Source organism: Nematostella vectensis, chromosome 14, assembly GCF_932526225.1.
Source record: "Nematostella vectensis chromosome 14, jaNemVect1.1, whole genome shotgun sequence".
In the NCBI taxonomy this organism is placed as follows: domain Eukaryota; kingdom Metazoa; phylum Cnidaria; class Anthozoa; order Actiniaria; family Edwardsiidae; genus Nematostella; species Nematostella vectensis.
In genome coordinates, this window is record NC_064047.1 from 1,840,140 (window position 1) to 1,860,212 (window position 20,073).

Below are 20,073 nucleotides of genomic sequence, written 5' to 3' on the forward strand. Positions count from 1 at the left end.
CACATCGATTATGTCAAATTTAGTCGTTATTAAGACTTTTCTGACCAACCCTCGACACTCTTAATGCATGCTTAACATCCTGGGCATTCCCTGATTTTTTAGTGGGTGGACTGGGTTAGTCAATTCCACACACTTATTGCAGCAATTATTATTTTTCTTTTTCTAAAAAATCAATCAACCACATCATAATCTTGGCAAGTTAGGCCTTTTCGGCAGAAAGCATTTTTAATTAAAAGAAAAGACTAAAGATTTGTCTGTACCAAAATAAATAATCTGCTAGTTCATTAGTTTATTAAATTTAAATTTTCTTCTTTTCGTTAACTTATCACAGGCGTAAAAGGCGCTTTAAAAACCAAATTGGGATTTATATTACAAGCGCAATATTGCGCAGATATACACTGCGAAAAACAGTAGTAATGAGATATAAATAATCAGAGGTGTCGAGTGATTGATCTAGAAAAAGTTTTGATCAAATGACTTAACAAAACTCTGTTTTGATTAAACCTGTCGATCTTATTTCTCGAGTATCAGGCGGATGGTGAAAAATACATTTACTTAGCCTTTTCAGTTTCCGTGTTAGTTATCAAGAGTGGAAAGGGAATATTATTCGCTGTGTTCCTGAGAAAGACCTTTTAAAGACCCTCTGGTATTCGGTACACCAAGCAAAAATAATGGTAAATAAATAAGTCCACTCCCTCGCAGCCTACAAAAACCACTCGAACTATACAAGGCGTCGAGGGTATACTTATTGTGATCGTTAACTCGCTGGCGCTCGCTGATTTCCTGAGCAAGACTTTTCGCGTCAAGAAGTCGACTTATCTTCTCGTCATCCTGGCCGTGGCGGATCTGATGGTCGGGCAAAGCCTTACCATGGACTCCCTCTCAACATTAACAAAAGGGGTTGGCGCCGAGGAAGCCCGTATTTCATTCTATGTTATGAAGGTTTCGGTGAACGCGTCGCTGTTCTCGTCCACCTTCATAGCAATAGAAAGATCCTACGCCGTCCTGGTACCCTTTAGACATCGCCTTCTTACAAGCAAGCCGTACGGCGTAGCGATAACCTTGGTCTGGGTCCTGGCAATCATAACCGAATTGTATAATGTACTTTAAAGGTCATTCCATCAAATCTTGACAGAGAAGGGTAAAATACTCTCCACAGTCAAAACAGGCCTGGCCCTCATTTCGTTAAAAGTAAAGTTCAGTTGCTATCTCGCTACTTGGTGCAGGGTGAAGTTTACTGTAAATCCAACAGCAGGGAGAGACAGCTCGTGAAATACAAACAAACTAACGCAAACTTTATTCGTTACAACATTGGTGTCGTTTCTGCTGTTCTTTCCGTTGGCAATTGGTATTTTGTAATATGAATGGTAGAGGTTAAGGTGTCCCTTCTCGTAAACTTAGCGTGTCTTATGTACTTTAACTCCGCCGTTAACGTTCTGGTGTACTCCCTGCGAATGGAAGAGTTCAAGAGGGAGGCGAAGAGGATCCTTAGGTGTGCTACCCTTAGCAAAGATTGCAAGTTTCATTCCTGCCGTCTGCAACAAGTGAAGAATACAATCACGAACACACTAGACAGGACAAACCTGTACGACAAACGACGAAGAAAGGTGAAACCTCGACAGCCTTGGATACTGTTCCATCGACTAGACAAGACAACCTGACATTTACTGCATACAACGATTGGTAAGTCAACTTGAAAACAATGACTTTTTCATCCTCGGGAACCCAGGGCGTCGAGGCCACAGGCGCATGAGCGTGTCGGAACATGGCCGGCAGAGGGGTAGGGGATAGTAGGCGGGAGAGAAGCGTTATCGCGCCTTCTTTCGCTGCCCTCAACGTCCTGGGTACCCGAGGATGTGACTTTTTCACTCAACTGTGTGCAAGACACTTTCTGGCTTTAGCAGACCCAAGACAGTGGCGAGACCTTGAAGAGCGTGAGGAATGTGCCATCGACTAACCATGACAACTCTTGTTATTTACGATATGACAAACAACGAAGGAGGTGTAACCTCGAACACCATGAGGAATGTGCCATCGACTAACCATGACAACTCTTGTAATTTACGATATGACAAACAACAAAGGAAGGTGTAACCTCGATCACCATGAGGAATGTGCCATCGACTAACAATGACAACTCTTGTTATTTACGATATGACAAACAGCGAAGGAAGGTGTAACCTCGAACACCATGAGGAATGTGCCATCGACTAACCATGACAACTCCTGTAAGTCACGATACGACAAACAACGAAGGAAGGTGGAACCTCGAACACCATGAGGAATGTGCCATCGACTAACCATGACAACTCTTGTAATTTACGATACGACAAACAACGAAGGAAGGTGTAACCTCGAACACCATGAGGAATGTGCCATCGACTAACCATGACAACTCTTGTAAGTCACGATACGACAAACAACGAAGGAAGGTGGAACCTCGAAAACCATGAATACTGTACGGTAGATTGAACAAGGCAACCCATATCACCTACAGCAAAAAAGAAAAAAATGGTGGTGGCTCGTATCTTGAAAAATATAGAAGTAATGTGATATCAACTACCAAAGGCAGTAAAACCTACATACATACATACACAGAGGATAATCAACTAGGCAGATAGAGAAAATCCCTGCCGTTTACAGCGAGCAACAAAGGAAGAAGAAACCTCGAAGCAGTGATGGGTGTTTTGTTATCAGGTAAATAGACTAGAGGCACAACCGAACTGAATAAATGCTGCACATTAGCTCTACTACAGCTGGTTACAGAAGTCAGGGGTGGCAAGTACTCGATGATTTTCATAAAACTAGTCGAACAGGGTGAATGTAATTAACCCCTTATTATTATTCCCAGAATTTTGCCACACTACCTGAGGTCTGATTAAAACAGATTTTAAGGCGATTTGCGCAAAATCAGAATCAGAATCGCTTGCTTTTGTCACTATGACATAATGACAGCGGTGAAAAGGTTTTCACTTCGACACACACGTCAAACCGTTATGAAATATTTTATGAACTAGTATAATAAACAGGGTATTATATCCTGAAAGCAACGGCATTAGACTGTAGTAAGTAATGAAAGAAATCAAAAAAACAATAGATCTTGTTATCGCTTTTGTTTCAAAGTTCTTTTTGATTTTTTTGAAGAAAGCGGCTCTGATCCACGGGTATGTTGCCAACCCCCATCTCGCCTTCCGCTTCCTCTTTCCTGCTTCATTCCTCCACTTATCCCTCAGCTATACAGGTCCAGGTACTTGACGGCAGGTTGACGCCCAAAGCCAGACTGCCCCCCTCTTCCACCCTTCCACTCCCTTTGTCTCCCTCCAACCCCTTACACCCATCCATAGCAGACCAGTGCCTTGATGATGTCAGTGTATAAGACGACACTTCAACCCAGAGAGACGTTCAAACCCTCCCCCCTCCCTCACATCCCTTCCAAGCGTTTCACCTCTCCTGCCTAGAGGAAGGTTAAGAGTCTAAAGAGTCGATACCTTTGATGACAGCATGTAAAAAGAGAGAGATGCTTCAAGCCAGAGACACTAACCTATCCCCCCACCCACCCATCCCTCGCCAATGTTTTATCTCCCAACTGTACTTTGTGCGTCAGCGAAGAGGCCCCAACAAGACCCCAACTTCTCCATCTCTTATTTCCTTTTTTTTGTACTTAAGATCAGTACCTTAATAATGACGGTGAAGTGGGTAAGACGGGGCTGACGCTTCAAGCCTGATAGACGGCCACAGCTCCCCCCGTACCATCCCATCAGCATTTCACCTTCCTCATCTTTCCAAACATAAAAGTCTGTGAACTGGGAGTCTGTGAACTGGGAGATCGACGCCCTAACATGACATTCCGTCCCTGCCCCCATTTTTCTCCCTTCCTCTCTCTTCCAACAAAAACCTTCCTCCCTCTCTTCCTGGCTCCACTATCCCCACCCCTCCCTCACATGTATAGGATCAGTACCTTGATAATGACGGCGTGTGCAGGAAGGTTAACGCCCCAAGCAAGGGTCGCGGTACACACAAGCACCTTGATGAGTCCCTTAGCGAAGTACTGCTCGACCATCGTGCGATCCGTGCGAAGCATGCCAGCGTGATGAGTACCGAAGCCGTCAGGAAACAAGTCCCGCAGTTGCTTGTTACGAGACCTCATGACCTGTCAATCAAGCATGCCAATCACAAGCCAAGTAATAACTTCCCCAACACTAGCCAAACACATGACAATCAGCAACTTGCACTAGCAGATCACCTGACTTTTTGGGTTGTAACAAAGCGCGGGCTCAGGCTTTTAGTGGCAAAATACAACAATAAAAAGCAACTTATTTAGCGCTAACGTATAAGCCAGAGAGTTTATTTGTCAGAAAGGGTTTATTTTTATTTAAAGATTTTATTTTATCGTCGTTCTCTGGCGTGAAGGGCAAAGTCATTTCGTCGTTTTTTTGGGTTGAATTTGTCACTCATGAGGTAACGTGATTAGTTAGCGCAAGTCGCGGCGATGCTCTGTTTTAGCGCGATAAAATTAAGTGATACAGTACCTGCTTGAGGGCGCTACCGTAGTCTGGGGCCTGCTCTGCCCTGAAGAGCATGGAGTCCCCCTGATTGGAAGCCATCTCTCTTAACGTCATGGCCGTCCGCACGGTGGCATTTCTAGCATGAACAAACACCATGACCTGAAGAGACAAATAAATAATTATAGAACGAACAAACACCATGACCTGAAGAGACAAATAATTCTAGCATGAACAAACACCCTGACCTGAAGAGACAAATAAATAATTATAGAACGAACAAACACCATGACCTGAAGAGACAAATAAATAATTATAGAACGAACAAACACAAACCTGAAAAGATAAATGACTACGTAGATACCATTTTCGTAATCATCACTACAATAATTATCATTATGATCACCGTCATCAAAATCGTTTTCTTGTATTCAGATCAGTATGTTTCCGGTATTTTCAGAACAATCACCGTCATGATGATCATCATCGACGTGATCATGAACATTACCGATTATTATTATTATCATTATCATTATCATTATCATTATCATTATCATTATCATTATCATTATCATTATCATTATCATTATCATTATCATTATCATTATCATTATCATTATCATTATCATTATCATTATCATTATCATTATCATTATCATTATCATTATCATTATCATTATCATTATCATTATCATTATCATTATCATTATCATTATCATTATCATTATCATTATCATTATCATTATCATTATCATTATCATTATCATTATCATTATCATTATCATTATCATTATCATTATCATTATCATTATCATTATCATTATCATTATCATTATTATTATTATTATTATTATCGTCCTTGCTATCGTAATCATTATTGTTAACATTATTATCAACATTGTCGCCATCTTCAAGCGCAGATCAATTCCACCTGTTTACGTAAACAGGTCAAAAGGTTTAGATTTATAACATTAAGAATGAGCTGCAAGTCTTGATTCTGTTAGTTAAGGCGACAGTGTTCAGCCTAAAAGAGGTCAGAAATTTTCGTAAACAAGTCAGAACTTTTAGTAAACAGCTCAGAATTTTTCGTAACAGCTCAAAAGTTTTCGTAACAGAACTTTTCGTAAACAGGACAGAACTTTTCGTAACAGGACAGAATTTTTTGTAAACAGGTCAGAATTTTTCGTAATAAGGACAGACCTTTTCGTAACAGGTCAGAGTTTTTCGTAACAGGTCAGAATTGTTCGTAAACAGGTCAGACATTTTCGTAAACATGTCAGAACTTTTCATAAACAGTTCAGAAGTTTTCGTTAATATGTCTGAATTTTTCCTGGACCCGCGCCGTCATTTTCTTGGAACTGTAGAATTGCCTGCTATACCTGGTAGCCCTTCTCCACGTTTTCTGTGACCTTCTCATAGCAGATCTTATCCATCTCGTGCGCTTGCTGGAACGGGTTCAGCCCTTTCACCCCGATGAACGTCTGTCCGAGGGGGACTGGGCGAAAACGTGAGTCGAAGGCGAAAAGACCTTTGTACGGGTCCACCCTTAGGAAGTGTGCGACGTCCAGATAGTTAGGGAGAGTAGCAGACAGTCCGACAATGCGAATCATGGACTGCGAGGATAACACCTACAATACATATTAAGATAAATTCCAACAGATGGTTAGGAAGAGTGGCAGATAGGCCGACAATGCAAATCCTAGACTGTGAGGACAAAACCTACAATACATATTAAGATAAATTCCAACAGACGGTTAGGGAGAGTGGCAGATAGGCCGACAATGCAAATCCTAGACTGTGAGGACAAAACCTACAATACATATTAAGATAAATTCCAACAGATGGTTAGGGAGAGTGGCAGATAGGCCGACAATGCAAATCCTAGACTGTGAGGACAAAACCTACAATACATATTAAGATAAATTCCAACAGATGGTTAGGGAGAGTGGCAGATAGGCCGACAATGCAAATCCTAGACTGTGAGGACAAAACCTACAATACATATTAAGATAAATTCCAACAGATGGTTAGGGAGAGTGGCAGATAGGCCGACAATGCAAATCCTAGACTGTGAGGACAAAACCTACAATACATATTAAGATAAATTCCAACAGATGGTTAGGGAGAGTGGCAGATAGGCCGACAATGCAAATCCTAGACTGTGAGGACAAAACCTACAATACATATTAAGATAAATTCCAACAGATGGTTAGGGACAGTGGCAGATAGGCCGACAATGCAAATCCTAGACTGTGAGGACAAAACCTACAATACATATTAAGATAAATTCCAACAGATGGTTAGGGAGAGTGGCAGATAGGCCGACAATGCAAATCCTAGACTGTGAGGACAAAACCTACAATACATATTAAGATAAATTCCAACAGATGGTTAGGGAGAGTGGCAGATAGGCCGACAATGCAAATCCTAGACTGTGAGGACAAAACCTACAATACATATTAAGATAAATTCCAACAGATGGTTAGGGAGAGTGGCAGATAGGCCGACAATGCAAATCCTAGACTGTGAGGACAAAACCTACAATACATATTAAGATAAATTCCAACAGATGGTTAGGGAGAGTGGCAGATAGGCCGACAATGCAAATCCTAGACTGTGAGGACAAAACCTACAATACATATTAAGATAAATTCCAACAGATGGTTAGGGACAGTGGCAGATAGGCCGACAATGCAAATCCTAGACTGTGAGGACAAAACCTACAATACATATTAAGATAAATTCCAACAGATGGTTAGGGAGAGTGGCAGATGGCCGACAAGGCAAATATTAAACATCCTCTGTCTTAGCCATTTTATCATCCTAGCAAAGCACCACTTTTATCGGCTAAATAAGGGGAATTAATGTCATATTTTAGATTGAATTTGTTAAATAAAGAATCAAACTTTGTTTTTAGATGGCCTCTAGATGTCTTACTAACACATGAGAGATTAGCGAACAGCAAAACAAATAATGCAACGTCCTTGCTTAAAGCCTCAGGGATACTCGGGTTTTGCTCGGAAATGCCGATGATTTCCTGTTGTAACGTCCTCGCTATAAAAAGCCTCAGGGCTTTTCGGGATTTACTCGGAAATGCCGATGATTACCTGTCGTAACGTCCTCGCTAAAAAGTCTCGGGACTAATCAGGGTTTACTCGGAAATGGCGATGATTACCTGTCGTAATGTCCTCGCCACAAGGCACTCAATGACGGAGCCACGGTCATCATGCAGCAAATGAACCTCGTCAATGATGAGTAGCTTGACAAGCTGAGCCAGCGCTACATCTCCAGTGGACTTACGTGTGACAACATCCCACTTTTCCGGGGTAGTGACAAGCATCTGCGACAGATCACGTGATTAGAGTGCTTGTCAATGGTTTTTGGAAAGCCTGAAAAATCAGGATTTGAAGAGGAGAATAGTATAATATGAAAGAGAGATGTAGACAATGTTTACATCTCTCATGACTAAAAAGGACGCTTGGTTATACCTGGGTTTTAAGGATTTCCATCTTCGTGAGCTGCATGTCGCCCGTAAGTTCCCGCACGGAAATCCCGAGACCCGCAAGCCTCTTACTGAAGTTGCGTACCATCTCTGCAGCCAGAGCCTTCATGGGGGCTACATACACGATCTGGTGAAAAGGAAGGAATATATATTATATAATAATAAATAGTTTGTCACCATCATAATTATTATCACCATCATCATCATCAAAACAAGAGGGGACTTGCGCTAAGAGATCACGTGACCTTTCTGAGTGGCAAATTCAAACCAAAATAATCACAGAAAATTCTTGGCTTTTCTGGTAAGCAAAGGATGAGCTTTTTGTTGCTTTTATTTTGCTGCTAAAGGCCTGAGCACTCGCTAGTTTGCCACCCAAAAAGTCACGTGAACTATTAGCGCCCTATTGGCATCAAGGTAACAAAAAACACTATCAGTACCATGACCATGCGATACCTTGAATTTATCTTTCTTGATGACCCCTTGTTCGATGTTCTGCTTGATCTCGCGCACGATTGTCATCATGGCGATGTTCGTCTTACCCGCGCCCGTGGGCGCACAGATCAGCAGGTTCTCATTGGTATTGTATGCGCTGTCATACACGATGGACTGAATCCTGTTTAGAGACTTTGTTCCTTGGAAGGCAATCTGACCGATCTGTACAAAATAGTACAAAACAGCATCTAGACAAGTTCTTGTAGTTGGAAGGTTACATACCAGGATGGGGTCCACAGTAGTAATTCACTGACCATGGATCAAGTAAGTTCAAATCGACATCCTTAGCTATGGTAATAGGTTACTAGATCCATCTAGAAACTTTTTCTATCCAAATACACCCTTAGAATTGACCAATCTTCTTAACTACCAACGAGGGCGCCAACCAGAGTCGAACTCATCCCCACACATGAGCAGGGTGTGGTCTAGACCTCGGACACCCCCTCTCGGACAGGCGTCTGCATACAAGATTAGTACAATATTTGCTTTATACTTGTATTGGCCCTATAATCAGATTCATGAGGTAGAAATATAATTTTTTTTTATTTTAAAATGGTGTCCTCTTTATTTTAGAAACTGACAGAAAGATGTGAACATGGTTGTGAGTTTATGCTTCTTTGGAAAACAGACTTTGGAAAACACTTATCTTACCTCGTCAAGTTGTGATATGGGTACCCTGTGGTCCCCAGCTCCGGGCGGGGGACCTGTGGATGGAGGTATGCTGACCTCCTCGTATGATTTGGTGATCTTACGCTTGGCATCCGTGGGAAGAGCAATCTGTGGTAACGGAGCGAGTGATCATAAAGAAGTGACCAACGGAAATAAATTAAAACACAGAACACGTGATCACAACAGAAGAACAATTGATCACAGCACAGAAAAAAGTGGTCACAACGCAGAACAAGTCGTCATGACTTAAACAAGTGATCACAACACAGAACACGTGATCACAACAAAAACACGTGATCACAACAAAAACAAGTAATCACAACAGAAGAACAATTGATCAAAACACAGAACAAGTGATCACAACAGAAGAACAATTGACCACAAAGCAGAAAAAGTGATCACAACACAGAATAATTCATCACAAAGCAGAACAAGTGATCACAGCGCAGAAAAATACATTGGGTACAGTACAGGTTTGACTAAAAATCGCGCCATTTTCAAGTAATGTCGAGCTGTAGGAAGTTTTCATCACAGAGGGATCCATTCCACTGCCCGGAAACAAGTGGGCCAATCACGGCTAACATCATTTTAGCGGATTCCCTACCAGCCAATCAGGTTTCTTTACTGTCAAATGATTTGACAATTAGCTGTCATCGTGCACCCAAGAAATTTAAACAAATTTGCGAAGTTATTGGAAGTTTTGCTACAAAATTAGACTTTATTTACTTGTTCTTTGTCTTTTTTTCGAAAAGTGCCGATGCCACAGAATTGTTTGGGGTGTAACTGCACAAGTGATCACTGGGCAGAAAAAGTGGTCACAACGTACAAAAAGTGGTCACAACATAAGAACAAGTGATCACAATAAAAAAAAAACAAAGAAATCAGGATAAAGAAGCAAGTGATCAACACAGACACAGTAACAAGTGATTAACACCAAGTGATTACCACAGAGAACAAGGTGATTACCAGAGAACAAGGTGATAGCAACAAGAGAACAATTGATCATGATAAATAACAAGTGCACATCACAGAGAACACAATAGAATATCCAAATTCTTTACCTTAGATCCTGCCACAAAGCTGGCTCCCATCTGTCTCTCTAACATGGTGTCATATACGTGGGGGTACCTCTCAACTGGGCGCACTAGCCGTGGTCTGCTACTAAATAAGGAGTTGGACGAGGATGTGATGCTTGCAAGGTGTAGGGCAGACTCCCTTGTCAATTAAACAAATACATGTTCAGTGGAACGTCTACATCAGCCAGCCTCTATCAAGTGGACATTCTCCAAAGTCGAGAATTATTAGTTACTCAATCACTGTAATGAATACCAAATATGCTCTGGCACATTGCTTCTGCCCTTGCAAGTTGTAGTTATTTCTTATACCTGCATAACAAAATCATTTTGCTATGTTTTTTTTAATATTCGAAGAACTCTCACCATCTTTTGAAAATACAACTCCCCCTGTATTATGTGATAGAATTAAGCTGTTTTAATTTAGGATGGATTCACTGAGATTCAAGCGGATTTAATTCACTACTGCAATAGACATCTCAATGTCTAGGGTTTTGTAATTTATGAAACCATGCATAACACAAGTCAGATAACAAAAATTGACTGAAGGGCCTGTCTCTCTCAAACAGCACTACTCCAACCTGAAGGTACTGTACACTACAGCACCCCCACTGAGGATACAGTAATGTTGACCATTCTGTACTATTAAATACCTTTGTGCTGCTAGGATCTCAGGGTCAAATCCCTGTTCTTTTAGGTACGATTCCTGATCCATATCTTCGTCCCCTTTGTCACGACGTGCCTGGCGACGCCCCTCTTTCCTTGCCTGTTTCTTCATTTGTTTGTCTTTCTCAGACTACATGGTGTTAAGCATAAAACAAGGTTTTTAGATCAAAACTGTAAATACAAACAATTCTAGGGGATACAAGAGATTCCCCCGAAATTCTAAATTCCTTTGCAAATTGTGTATTTCTTTAGGTATGATCTTGTACTATTGTTTGCCAAGATCTTGTGTTGATTTACAAAACATGTCTACTATTACACAGGTAGCAGAGCTTTCTTCCTGTTTGTTTCTATCAGTTCACTTATCCGTGTCGCAAGTCTGTTCTTTCGAGTTCTCGTTTGTTTGTGTCTGCAGGAGAAACCTCTCCCGACAGCCGCTTTTGTAACCCGTTGAGCATGCGCATTAGTCACCTCCAAGTTTTTGGAGGTAGTCACATGGTATAACCGATTGTTTTTATCAAAGGTGTGACAGCTTTCAGAGATTGAACTTTTGACAAGAATGCTCACAACTTAACCATACATAATAAACAAAATAAGAATGAATTGTTAAACTACTTTAAAGAAGTTGTCTTAAGCTGTTTTTTACAGTTAATCAGTGCAAAAGTTTGAAGCTCCTGATAGACACATGTTTCTAATTGAGCTGGTCAGTACTTGACTGGCTTTGTTCGTGTTCATGTAGTACAGTATTTCTAAACTCTGGAGTATTGGTCTTCTGGTCTTGTTTGATTGCCATATTTATAGCAAAAATAAATTTCAACCACTTTTAGCTACTTTTGTGTGACAGAGTTAAGAGTAGCTTACAGTGGTTACGGCTGGGAATTTCCAAAAACAGCTTTGCGTGACAAGAATTCCCATGGTAACCCCAAAAATAATTAAGGGGATTTGATAGGGGCTGTTGGCAGAAAGAACATACTCACGAACAGAACAGACTTGCGACACAGATAGTGAACTGATAGAAATAAAAAGGAAGAAAGCTCTGCTAGCAGGGTAGTCTACTATAAGATTGATAAAAGAGTAGAGGACATAATGCTTCCTATTTTGGTGTTTTGTTCAGTCAATACCCTCAAAATGCCTTTGCTTCTGTGGGGGATGGGATGCAAATGCAGCCTGTGTACCCCCAGTGATGTACCTGGTTCTGCTTTGTTACACGGTATATTAAAAGTGACTTTACTATGAGCAGTAGAAACAGCTTCAGTAGATAAGAGTATACAGTATCTATAAGCTAACCTGTACTCACCTGTACTACAACTTGGCATCCGTATTGTGGCTTAGATGGACCTTGCTTTCCAACCAACTTAGTCTTTTTATCTAACAATAACAACAATTATAATAATAAATAATAATACTAAACAACAACATTAATGTGACAGTAAAAATAATGCCTCAGATGTCTATAACTTCATCATTCCTATTTATCACCTATTTAATCTAAGTTAAATTTTGACAACCACTCCAAAATAATATCTATTAGAGGAAATTATTTTCAACTCATCTCCACCCACCCCAACCCATCCTGCAACCCCCAGAAGTATTCACTGCCTTCTTCCTTATGAAACTGAAAATCTTTTTTCATGGCTTGGTACCTTTCATTCCAGTAGATAAAGGATCCCCACCCTCATCCATGAAGGCTGTGATGATGTCATATCTCTGCTGCAGTAAATTTGTTATAAACTCCAAAGCCTCAAACCCCAACAAGTCAAACAAATCTGTCTGAATATCATCATTTTTCCTCTCGGAACTGAGAATATCAAAAACAGCAGAGCATAAGTTCTCGGGTGTCAATCCTCCGGATGATGTCTCGGCGAACTTGCCGCATTCTTGCATAAGCCAGGACTGACTAATAGCACCACCACTTCTACTACTAGTCCCATCAGCTTCATCCATACCATTAGGTACTTGAGGTATTTTTAATAATTCATCTAACTTTGATTCAGACTCATCTTCTGATCCCGAATCTAATAAATCCTCATTTTCTAAAGCTTTACCCCTTGTCTCATTAAAATGGAAAGGAATAGAACTTCCAAACTCTGTCACTTCTTTGGGTTTAGTTTTATTGCGGGTTAAAATCTGAGAGACTCGCTCGGGTTGTGACAGTTGACATATTGTCTGTACAATGTGCCTTGCTTTGCTTGCAGTGGAGGCAGGGAATGCGCCAAACTGGGATTTAAGTTGTGATGTTTGCTCTTTGCCCAAGTGATCACAGTTGTGTAAAATATTGAAGAGGGAGACAGATGCAGCCTCAGTAGCTTCTGGAGAATTCAGGCCACCTGAAGATCAACAAGTAAAAAAATTAGTATAGAGCCCCGTTGAAAATCTGAATAAAAAAATGTTTGAGTAAGGGTGATTCAAGCCCAGCTTGTCAGGTTTTTACAAAACACTGACCCCTGATTCATGATCCCCTCTCCAGAAAAGATGTATTTTCTTTTCAAAAGGTGAGTGTGAAAACCTTCATGGCATGAGGGACCAATGGAATATGGGTCAGTGTTTAGTAGAATCCAGTAATACAGCAGCTTGAAGTGAAAATGCACCTTTTTTTTAGTATGGTATCATGAGCTAAACAAAATGTCAAGAAATCAAGAAAACAAAGGTAGAAAATGGAAGACCCATACATCAAAAAGAAAAGACCAAGAAAACATGTTGTAGTCCAATTTATTGCAGTTAAATAAATCAATATGGGTGATTGGATTCAAATTTCTACTCTTTATAAAACTAGCAAGTAGGTAACAATAACCAATAGTCTTTATTTTCTAGGACGTTATCTTCTTGCATCTTAAATTGGTCTTTGTTTTATATACACTTATAAACTGTACGTGAGAAAACAGTAGGACAAAAACACTACCCATTCTGTGAATTGAAATACGGCTCGAAAACTACTTGTTATTCCGGATTCCAAACTCAACGTACTATTTCTTATTTTGCCTTTAATTATTAACACAAACTGTGTAAAGTACAGAGTGAATAAAGTTATTATTATACAAGGCTACAACAAACCTGTACTTTCCCTATTAAACTAATTCAAAATTCAGCCAATATTAGAACTATCACAAATATGACAACTACTGTTACAGTACTGACGGAAAGTAATGCAAAAGAAATTGGTCGAAGTTCCCCGAATTACGTCCTTTTTTTTTAATCCAAAATTTTGGATGTTTTAGCCGAAGTTCGGTTACGAAATTTTCTGCTGTTTAAACCAGCCGAAATTTCGGCATCCGAATTTCGGCAAAGTTTTAAGGCTATTGTTTACGATTTTCGTTTGAAGTGAGCTCTTAATCTGTACACCGTACATTCCTAAGGCCGAGACAGCATTACGGAGGCTCTATGTTATTTAGGAGAACAGACACATGCGATCATCGAACAACACACGATTTGCGCTTCAAGGCAAGTAAATTTAACTTAACGCAGGCCAAAAAGTCTAAAAACTTTTAAGCGTGGAAAAATTACTTCTTCGTATCGTTAATGTTAGCTTTATTATCGAAGCTCCATACACACGCGATCATCGAACAACACGTGCGAAGTAAGAAAGATGTTAAGCATGGAAAATAGATTTCATTCATATAAAAATTGTTCGGTGTTTGATGTTTACATGTGTATTGTGACAGCAGAAAGCATGTCGCTGTTGCGTAGTCCAGACAATGGAAATGTCACGCATCTCAAGATCTTTACATTCATCTCTCTGTTCTAAAACTTTATTATAACAATCATGTAATGTTAGTCTAAAGTATTTTGGTTTCCCCTAGTCTAAAAGCTATTGTACAGCTCGATGATATTTGCAAAACGCGACTTGATATTTTTAGAACTCGCGGGAAGACCCGGGGAAAAATTGTTAAGATTATGACGTGTCACGCTGTCGCAACCATCAAATCACGCTTTTTCTTTGAGAAACACATAATATTTCCGTAAACGAATACAGTTATTAACAAGGATCTCTATTTGATTCTAAATTATTTTTTTTGTGGTTCAAGTTTTGCTTGAACCACATTTCGTGATTTTTACGAATCAAATGAGCTCCATGTTTATTCTACGAACGTGATGGATTCACACGGCTTTCGGGTTATTGATTATGAAATCGATCAACTCGAACTGAGAATTGGGAAAAGAAGTGTCATGGAGTGTTCGGCCTTGTTAGTTTCTTCATAAAGAAATACACCCGCAAATATGCAAGAACAACGGTATTCGCAAGTGATTACGTGTTTTGATTTCCCTTCGTTCAATGTACGGTATCCCTGCTTGCTGATAATGATAAAACCCTGTGTCACTCTGCCAACAAACATTTAGTATCTGTACATTCTCTGGATTTTCTGCTGTACAAATTAGCCCATTCGAAATTTGGGAAGATGAAATACGGAGAAATTTGGCTAGAATGCGTTTGCCTTAGAAACGTCGCTCAGGCGAAAATCACCAAAGATCGGGAGCGTGTAAAACAAAAGAATTTCGGCCGTTACGAAATTTGCCGAAGTTCGGGTGTTTTCGGATGTGCTTGAGGTAATTCAGCGAACTTCAGCCAATTTCTTTTGCATTACTTTCCGTCAGTAGTGTACAACTTACCTTAATTTTGTAAGCATACAGCTTTGAAAATAAAAATTGGTTAAATACTTACCAATTTCAGCAGCAGTGGTCAAAAGTTCACGTAACAAGACTTTGATCTCATTTTTAGCACTTTTATCGTCCAAAGTAGCACCTAGTATGGCATTCTTTAACTGTTTCCATGAAAGCTCTTGTTCTCGCTGCTTTTTCGCCCTAAGTCTTCTCTTTCTCGCAAGCTCGTCATGGCCGGCTAGTTCCAAATTGGCTGGAGCAGACAGCCCAGAGAACGCCCTTAAAGACCCTGTAAGCCTAGGAACCTCCATTATAAGCTAAGCACCTATCAAAGGGTCACATGGCCAATTTGGCTATCTCTGGGCTAAACGAAAAGGGAAAAGAACAGAAAAAAATCCCACACAAGCTAGATGATTCACGACATTTTTCAATGAAATGCAATTTTAGCCGGGCGTTCCTTGCTCCGTGGTGCAATGCTAGACCCAGTCTCCACGAAGGGCAATCTTTTCTTTTCGCTGCTTTAGAAAAAAGTAGATGCACAGAAATCTATAAGAAAGGCTTCTGTATACAAAACATGATTCTATCTTCTACCTTATCTTCGTTCCCCACAATTGCATCTTATTCGCTTGTTTTTTGGTATACCTGTGTACATAGTTAGCGCGATGGATTATGGGAAAACATCCTCGAAGCAACATGCAATGACCAATCTCTTCACTCAAAATACAGACGTTCTAAGGTACATTAATGGCTATTGTTTTTTGCTTAGTCGTATTTCAGGCTATTCATGCTACATTTAAAGTTCAAAAATACACTTAAACCCAAAAGATCCTCAGCTATTGCGTTGAATATATCGCTCCCGTTATTGTGTTGGGTTATTTCCCGTTATTACTACTGTAGCATTTTGCCGTCCTCCCAGAAATTTACTTGTTTTCTTCTTTCAGATAAGCATTGTAAAATCCAGATATCAGCTTAGTCGACACCGAAAGCCATAATGAGCTCAAACGTGACCTCAGGGGAAGGTGACGAATCAGATGATGATACATGTCAATCACTGTCATTCATGAAGAATACAATGGTTACGAGTACAATGGTGTCCGGTGAAGCATCAGAAACTGATGAGGAAGATGATGCTGATGATCAACAGGAATCAGCTGATGATGACAAAATGCACCAAGAACCAGTAGAGATAGATATTGGGGATACTGCTATACCTATAAAAATTGATAATCTGGAGGTGGAAGATCCTTTGGCCACAAAACAGAGCAAAGTCAGACGACAGAAACTTGTCTTCAAACATGATACGTAAGTATCAATGAGATCTTTTCGATCTTACTATTGGATAGGAATCCAGAAATGTGTCCCTCATTAAGAGTAAATCTTGTACTGTGAAGCCATAAACAGCTCCACGCTACCAGACCTTTCATATCTGCAGAAATGGGTTTGATTCCTCTGGTAGAGACATGGAGAATATGTGAAGCTTTCCTAAATACATGACTGATTCTGTATTGTGCTATGTGAACACTTGCATATTTTATGTTTTTTTCTTTCCATGACATCCTCCGCCTGTACAGACCTATGCACAGGAAGCTTAGTGAGTATTGGTGTGACGGAGTCACTGTTATATTAATTAGTGGAACTGTCTAGAACATTCTTTATGTGCAGGCTCTCACGCTTGGAACATTGACTCAGAAGTTTATGATAAAGAAATGGATGATGTAATGTTTCTATTATTAGTAACATTAGTACATTAGTAACAATTATGATGTAATTAGGTATATTTAGAAACACCCAAGAGTATATAAAGAAGCTCGCTCATGAAATAGGGGTTACAGTAAGTTGTGAAACAGCACGAAGGCTATGCTTATCTAGGAGGAATCCAAGACCCGATAACAGAATCGTGTTATGTCTTCATGGAAAGAATTATAAAGTCTGTTGTGTATTAGATTGCGTTGGATTGTAGCCATTCTAGTCCACGTCAATTGGTTATAAAAAAAGTAAACACCGGTGTTGCGAAAACCACCTGAGTTTGAGCCAGATTATGTTGCGTTTCTCACTGGCTGAACTGGTTTTTTTTTTTCAAAATGTTTACCTTGTTCAAGTTAAATCTGATTGGTCAAAGTTGTTAAGCATGGCCTGCTTTCTGTGTCCTCACTGTAAATATGGTTAGAGAAATGGTACCATTCTAGTGTTTCAGAAATCTAAATTTAACCATTTAACCATTATTTCACCAAAGCTGTATGTATAGTCTATGCTGATCAATGTCCATCTTTATTGTCAGGTAACTTACTGTATATCTTTCTGTATATGGGTGTGACAGCGGTCCAATGTTGAATCTACTTTGGCTGATGTCTTTGGTCTTCTGGTGCTTGGAAGTATAAGAATACTTAACACAAAGACTTTTAAGTGTTATCTGTTTTGGTGTGTTAAAAATATTTTCAAGCTCCGAAGTAGCCTAGTAGAGGGCACCACACAACTTTACAAGGCAGCCTCCAACAAGCTGCAGAGCTCTGGATTCTTTCTGAATAAGGCACAATTTAACACACAGACTTTTAAGTGTTAACTATTTTGGTGTGTTAAAAATATTTTCAGGGGAGAGAAATCTTCAGCTCCGAAGTAGCCTAGTAGAGGGCACCACACAACTTTACAAGGCAGCCTCCAACAAGCTGCAGAGCTCTGGATTCTTTCTGAATAAGGCACAGGCTGCTGCTGAGGTAAATGACGAACTTGGAACTTCTCCTAACCATGGTTTTTCCATCAGAGTGACTGTGTAACGAAAGGTTTCATTTGTTTTACTTTGTGACAGGGTAGAGGGTCTTTTTGGGAAAGGAGGTTTGATTTTTTATCATATTGATATCAATGTTAATTGAGTGTTTCAGTTGGTTTTAGCTATCGATCATGGGGAGGGGTCTCTCTATAAAAGTAGATGGGGGTGATCATCCTTTGGGCCACAAAAATTCTACCAACCGATATCACTAAGGGGGAAGGGTTCAAAGATTCTTCCCTTTCTGCTATCCATTAGGGGTCCCATGTCAATGGATCATCCCATCAAATAACACCAGGATTTGAAGACTTTCATAAAGATGACAGCACTCTTCAAACTCATCAGAGATAAGATGTGCTGAATGAGGAATACTAAAAATGTGTTAGTTTTAGTGCAATCTCTTAGGTTTAGAAATTTGCGTCTACCACACTTAATGCACTTTCTCTTAGGGGTAACAGTTAATGATCACCACACCCAAAGTGCCATGCCTTAGGGTTAAAATAGATTTTGCCGACAATCACACCCCTTTTTTTGCCCCTCTTCCCCTGGGCTATCAGTTTCAAGGACACTATTCATTCAGTTCTTTATCTGTTTCAGGAGGTTGCATATCAGTCTAAAGTCATTCTAGAAGACCTGGATGCCCTGCAAGTGGCTCTTCAAAGCATTGTGGACATGTCCGTCTTGCCAACAATACACACAAAGTACTCTTCATCATAATATGCACTTGTCCCAGATTATACAAACCGAATGCTTGTCATGGTCTTAGGGGCCCGCATTTCTTACCAATTTCACATAACATACTCATCAGACTGATAGATATTGAAGCACAAGAGGCTTAAAAGGTTGTTTCTGTATAGAGTATGTAACAGATTATTAGTTTCGGAATCATTCTAGATTATCTGCTAGTCAACTAAGAAGCAGTGCAAAACTTCCGCATGTTTGAACCTTTGGGATTGAATGATCATTTATTAGATTGTATCAGGGATGGCAGTCCTAATCATGACTTCACTGTGAAATTATGCATATACCTAGCCAGGATAATGAGTGTGTGTGGGGGGATGGACGTTTACCCAAGAGCACTTTTTCTAGGTATTTATCCTAGCTCACTGTCTTACTGAATTCTCGTTCACCAGAGCAGACCTTCCAGTGGTGTGGTGTAATTCCTTCCATCCCCTCCCCCCTCATCCTCCTGGCTACTGGATTGTATATATGGCTAGATGATTTAAAAGATATAGAATTTATAAAAATAGAAGTATGTTTATAAGATATCATCTGAAATTAAAAACTTCTTTCTGTGCCTGTGCGTGATCCTTTTACCTTAGAAAACAGATTCAGATGTTGCCAAACACAGCATTATAAATATTTACAGTAACATTGTACACAGAAACTGTATATCACAAAAGGTTGTGGAGTGCAAAATTTCAGGCATTTTCATTGAACGATCGTCAAATACTACACATTTTCCTTAGCCCGAGTATCAAGCAATATTTTTCTTTAAAGGAAACGAAAAAAGGGCTTTACTCTCGGACTACATTTTCCGTATAATAAACTTCTGACTTCGCAAAAAGAGCGTTAATATTTTTTTTAAGTACAAAACATGCATTTATTGGTTTTGATTTTAACAATGGTATACAAAAATAAAATACAATGATGAACAAAACAAACAAAAAAGCAACATTTTATTGTCCGGGAGCAATTACGTTTTAGATAAATCGCCTCTAGTTGATAAAAATGCAGAATCATCTAAACAAAACTTCAATTGAAATTCAAACCGCATGCATTAATCCATACTGCCCTGTTATTGTTTCACCTGGG

General features: G+C 39.8%; 2 protein-coding genes across 2 annotated transcripts in view; one reads left to right on the plus strand and one right to left on the minus strand.

Moving 5' to 3' along the window:
- LOC5518846 (activating signal cointegrator 1 complex subunit 3) overlaps positions 1–15,961 on the minus strand; it is a 35,554-nt gene extending 19,593 nt beyond the window's left edge. The window contains exons 1-12 of the mRNA XM_032363480.2: positions 15,559–15,961; positions 12,545–13,228; positions 12,199–12,269; positions 10,892–11,034; positions 10,227–10,380; positions 9,148–9,273; positions 8,458–8,658; positions 7,991–8,131; positions 7,678–7,842; positions 5,882–6,130; positions 4,530–4,664; positions 3,959–4,150 (exon numbers count right to left, since the gene is read on the minus strand). Of these exons, the coding sequence (XP_032219371.1) occupies positions 3,959–4,150; positions 4,530–4,664; positions 5,882–6,130; positions 7,678–7,842; positions 7,991–8,131; positions 8,458–8,658; positions 9,148–9,273; positions 10,227–10,380; positions 10,892–11,034; positions 12,199–12,269; positions 12,545–13,228; positions 15,559–15,808 (2,511 nt within the window). The 5' untranslated portion in view covers positions 15,809–15,961. The remainder of the gene's footprint in view (positions 1–3,958; positions 4,151–4,529; positions 4,665–5,881; positions 6,131–7,677; positions 7,843–7,990; positions 8,132–8,457; positions 8,659–9,147; positions 9,274–10,226; positions 10,381–10,891; positions 11,035–12,198; positions 12,270–12,544; positions 13,229–15,558) is intronic.
- A 121-nt stretch (positions 15,962–16,082) lies between these two features.
- LOC5518847 (ribosome biogenesis protein BOP1 homolog) lies at positions 16,083–19,555 on the plus strand. The gene is made up of 5 exons (XM_001638675.3): positions 16,083–16,233; positions 16,439–16,799; positions 17,069–17,088; positions 18,087–18,208; positions 18,856–19,555. The coding sequence occupies exons 2-5, from the start codon at positions 16,489–16,491 to the stop codon at positions 18,973–18,975; spliced, it is 573 nt and encodes a 190-aa protein (XP_001638725.1). The 5' UTR covers positions 16,083–16,233; positions 16,439–16,488; the 3' UTR covers positions 18,976–19,555.
- Positions 19,556–20,073: the final 518 nt, after the last annotated feature.

Coding starts and splice junctions, on each gene's coding strand:
- LOC5518847 (XM_001638675.3), top strand. CDS start 16,489: ATGAGCTCAAACGTGACCTCAGGGGAAGGTGACGAATCAGATGATGAT. Junction 17,089..18,086: donor ACCTATGCACAGGAAGCTTA/GTGAGTATTGGT, acceptor AAATATTTTCAG/GGGAGAGAAATCTTCAGCTC. Junction 18,209..18,855: donor AGGCACAGGCTGCTGCTGAG/GTAAATGACGAA, acceptor TATCTGTTTCAG/GAGGTTGCATATCAGTCTAA.